Here is a 3,903-nt window from a genome sequence, read left to right on the forward strand (position 1 = left end):
ACACGAAAAATTCCATATCAAAATGCAGTTGTGAAGTCCTTCTTGGTCCCAGCAAATCTTCTTTGCCTAAGGTTCTTTCATTTATTTATAAAGTTTACGAAGATTATAAATGAACATCAAATTTTACATCCACGTTTTCGCTTAAAACATAAGGCAGACATCTGAGAGTTGTAGATCGATGTTCTTAACTAAAAATTGCATGCTTGTTCTCATGAAAAACAGATGACGTACCAACAACCTTCATCTTTGCACTATGTGACTCTAGTTTCTGACACATTCTCATTGATTTATCTTACTCATCTTATGACAGGAACAAACTAATATGAGAGAAAAATATGAGAAGATAACCATATCCTTTGTCTAGTTTATGGGTAAGTTTTCAGTGCCAAGCTAATTCAATCACAAAGGGCAATCAAAACAAGAATAAATGAGGGTGAAAATAGAACGCCAGCATTGTTGGTCAGTGAATGCAATGTTGAGTGATTCAATAAAATAAGCCATATCAATGCAAAATCCCATCAAAAAATCTTTTGTTCTTTACATTTTTTTTTTTTTTTGAGAACTGGGGAGGGTCTTTACTTTCAAAATCAGTAGAGCACCATGTATTACTGCAAAAAACTTAGTGGTGAGTCTCGTGATGTTGAGTGTGCAATGAAAATGGTTTAACTCAGCATAAATCAGATGTGCCATAAGGTTTTCCTGTCTCCCCCCCATCCAAAGAAAGAACGAAAGACACAAGAAGGAATTTGACCATTCTTATTGGCTTTCCTAACCATGGCCATTTCAAGAAGAACAAAGAGCAGCAGACTAGATAAACTAGTGCAAAAAAAAAATGTTCATAGAAAGAGAATTATATTGAATAGTTGAAGTAGCAGAGAACTAGTCAAATACATACAACAGTGATATCTGAATCTCTTTTGAGGGTAGACACTACATCAACCCATTCTGAGAGCTTGCAGGCCTAATAAAATACAAAGGAGAGGTAATTCCTAGCAGCATAGGGGGCAGCGAATCAATCCGTTCTCATTGCATTGTCCACACCTCACCATCTTCTTCTGCTCTCTTTCCAAGACCTTGCAGCTGCCATTGCAATCCATGCACACAACAAATCTCCCCCCTCCACAACCCTTACACCACACCTCTGCCCTCGGGATTCCATCCAGTAGTAACCCCAACTTGCCTTCCTCTTCCAACTTTAAGACCTCCGGGGCGCCACCAATCAACCTTCCCTTCACAAAGACCACAGGGACCCTCACCTCCTTTTTCCCCATCAGCAACCTCAGTTCCTCTCTATATCCCGAGTCCATCGAGATGTCCCTCTCCACAGTCTTAACATTATAAGACTCGATCGTGGACCTAACAGCATTGCAATCTTCAAAGGTCTTCCTGATCCCCCTCAGCGTTGTCGTATACAAAACCACAATGTTCTCGCCACCAGTCGGGCACTTCTCCTCAAAGGATTGAAGCAGCAAGCCAACATCATGGACTTTTTTATCTCTTCGAACTGGAAATTCCATATTCTTGATCTGTTCCTGCTCTTCATAGTGCTCTTTTTCGATGGAAGCAAGAAGCTCTGGATCAAACAAAGGGCTAAGACTCCGTCTCCACCCCGAAACTCCAGAATCTCTCCCTGATTTTTGGATCTTGGCATTGATGGGAGTGATCTTCTTCGAAATCGCTGAATGTGATCCAGACCATTGCATACTCTCGGAGGATCTGAAGGGTCTCAAGATCCGATTGGAATCAAGATCCAACCTTTCTGAACCCTGGCTGAGTGGGCTATTCTCCTTCCCCGCAGATTGCTTCTTCTGCTTCTTGGGTGATGCCGTGAACTTGCACGGAGAAAATAGATGCACCGAGGCATGCAATTTCGTGGGTTTCTTCAATGAAGACCAAATGGGTATCTCGCTATCGAGATCCCTCATCAGTTCCCAAGCATTTATGATCTCTGAGGGCTCTTCCTTCAGAACCCTTCTCTTAGATGAAGGGATGGTAGGAGGAGGGGAAGATCTCTTCCATTTCTTGGTCGCAGCCTCCTCCTCCTCCTCTTCTTCTTCTTTCCCCTTGGCTTCATTCCTGTCGAGATTTAGTACTCCATAGGTGCTCGAAGTGAGCGAGACAACGTGGTTCGGGCAATCGCCGGCGGCCGCCTTGCTCCCATAGAAGCGGATATCTCGATCAATATCGGTTGTAGCCAGAAGTTTGGAGGAGATGCAACCCATCTTCTCTGTTTTACCTTTTGATCTCCTTTTCTTTCCTCTTTTTCTTCGGTACTCACGCTTTATGTGTTCGAAACGTAACGGTCATAAGGGTTGCAATTTTTTATTAATTTTGAAATGATGCCGTCCAACGGTCAGAAATTCTTGGTTTATTTCCTCGGAGGGACGGGTTCCAAATTCCAACGGGCTCGGGTCTGGTCGCCACAAGGCTCAGCACAAATTATTAGTAGGCTTGGGTCTGCTATTGAGTTTGCGTATAAGCTAGAATGGCTAAATCTTTGGCCTGGCCTGACATAATGGCATGAGCATTGGGGCAGCGGCTACTGGCTTTGGACACTTGGATCATCAAATATAGGGTGGATGTGCATAATAAAATATAATGATGGCCATTTGACATAATGCATGCAAGATCTTGCTCACATTAGTAGTGTAATATGTGCGACCAATGCTACATTGTATGGTACTACTGGCTGATCAAAAGGTGCTGTCTGTATCAAGATTTCAATAATGGTGTTATTCCATTATGACAGGGTCCTGTTAAAATCATTACTGATTATAATGATTACAAAGGCCATTGTATGTTGACCTATAATATGTGATTTCAAATTAATTTTCTAGATCCTAGAGTCTTTTTTTCTAAAAAGTAATTACATTATTTTTCAAATCACTATTATCTTAATAAAAAATTATTTTCAAGCTATACAAATCTTATTAAATAGTGAATAAAAAAACTATTGTTCTCAAGATAGGAATTGAATCTAAGTCTTGGTACAAGTCACCCACTAAGAGATAGGCAAGGCCATTCCAACCCTTAGGCAACTTAGGCGGTCGCCTAAGGTCCCGGCCCAAAGAAGACCCACTGCAGGAAAGGTCTCAAAGACAAAATAGAAAGAAAAAAAGATCTTTCTGAGTACACCTTAAGCCGACCCACTGCAGGAAAGGCCTCAAACACAAAACGGTATTAGGCCTCCAAATACATTGGGCCACTCCTGGAGACTGGCAACTTCATTCGAAACTTTTTGAATGTTTGATCGCATGCATATAGCATATCACAAATGATAGAAAGTTCTCGGACCGAATAGCCTCTGCCTTGCGGATCCTATCAATTGGACCAAATTGCTAACTTCTAACGAAACTAAAGGGAATGACCTAAAGCTCTTGCCTTCTGGGCTAGCTTTGTAAAAAGGCCTACCTACCAAAAATCAGAGACAACCAAATCGCAACATATCGAATTGAAACAAGGAAACCCCCTTTTTTTCCTCCTTGTTTTTGTTGCAGGATTTCGATCCCTATCAATCAATTAATTGTCTATATATCTAATCGTTAATATAGTGACAAATCTTCCAAAAATGCAAACCTATTTATATGGTTTAATCCTCTTCTTCAGTCATCTTCATGCTTACAATATTTGGGTGCACCACCGCTCCCAATTTTGGTAGGGCATTTACTGAATCGTCGTCAACGTGCCAAACTGTTGGATGCTCGCATGTATGTTTGAAGATTTAGAGCCTAATCAATAAGCGGAAGAAAATAAATCACCTGCCAACCTACTCAATGATGTTATTATAGAACAGAATGTTACTTGAAGTATATCAAACGTGCTCGCCCAGAATTCAGAACAAATACTAAATAATAAGTCAAATAAAAATAATGGAAACAAAAAAAAATCGGGAAAAAATACAAA

At 40.7% G+C, this 3,903-nt stretch overlaps 1 protein-coding gene across 1 annotated transcript; it reads right to left on the reverse strand.

Annotated features, from left to right (window-relative positions):
- Positions 1–634: 634 nt before the first annotated feature.
- Positions 635–2,263, reverse strand: LOC103705675 (uncharacterized protein At5g39865). The gene has a single exon (XM_008789485.6). It carries the CDS (start codon positions 2,220–2,222, stop codon positions 990–992), a length of 1,233 nt encoding a protein of 410 aa, XP_008787707.4. The 5' UTR covers positions 2,223–2,263; the 3' UTR covers positions 635–989.
- Positions 2,264–3,903: the final 1,640 nt, after the last annotated feature.

This window comes from Phoenix dactylifera, chromosome 4, assembly GCF_051530095.1.
Source record: "Phoenix dactylifera cultivar Ajwa chromosome 4, Ajwa_hap1_PhDact_Kaust_v1.1, whole genome shotgun sequence".
Taxonomy (NCBI): domain Eukaryota; kingdom Viridiplantae; phylum Streptophyta; class Magnoliopsida; order Arecales; family Arecaceae; genus Phoenix; species Phoenix dactylifera.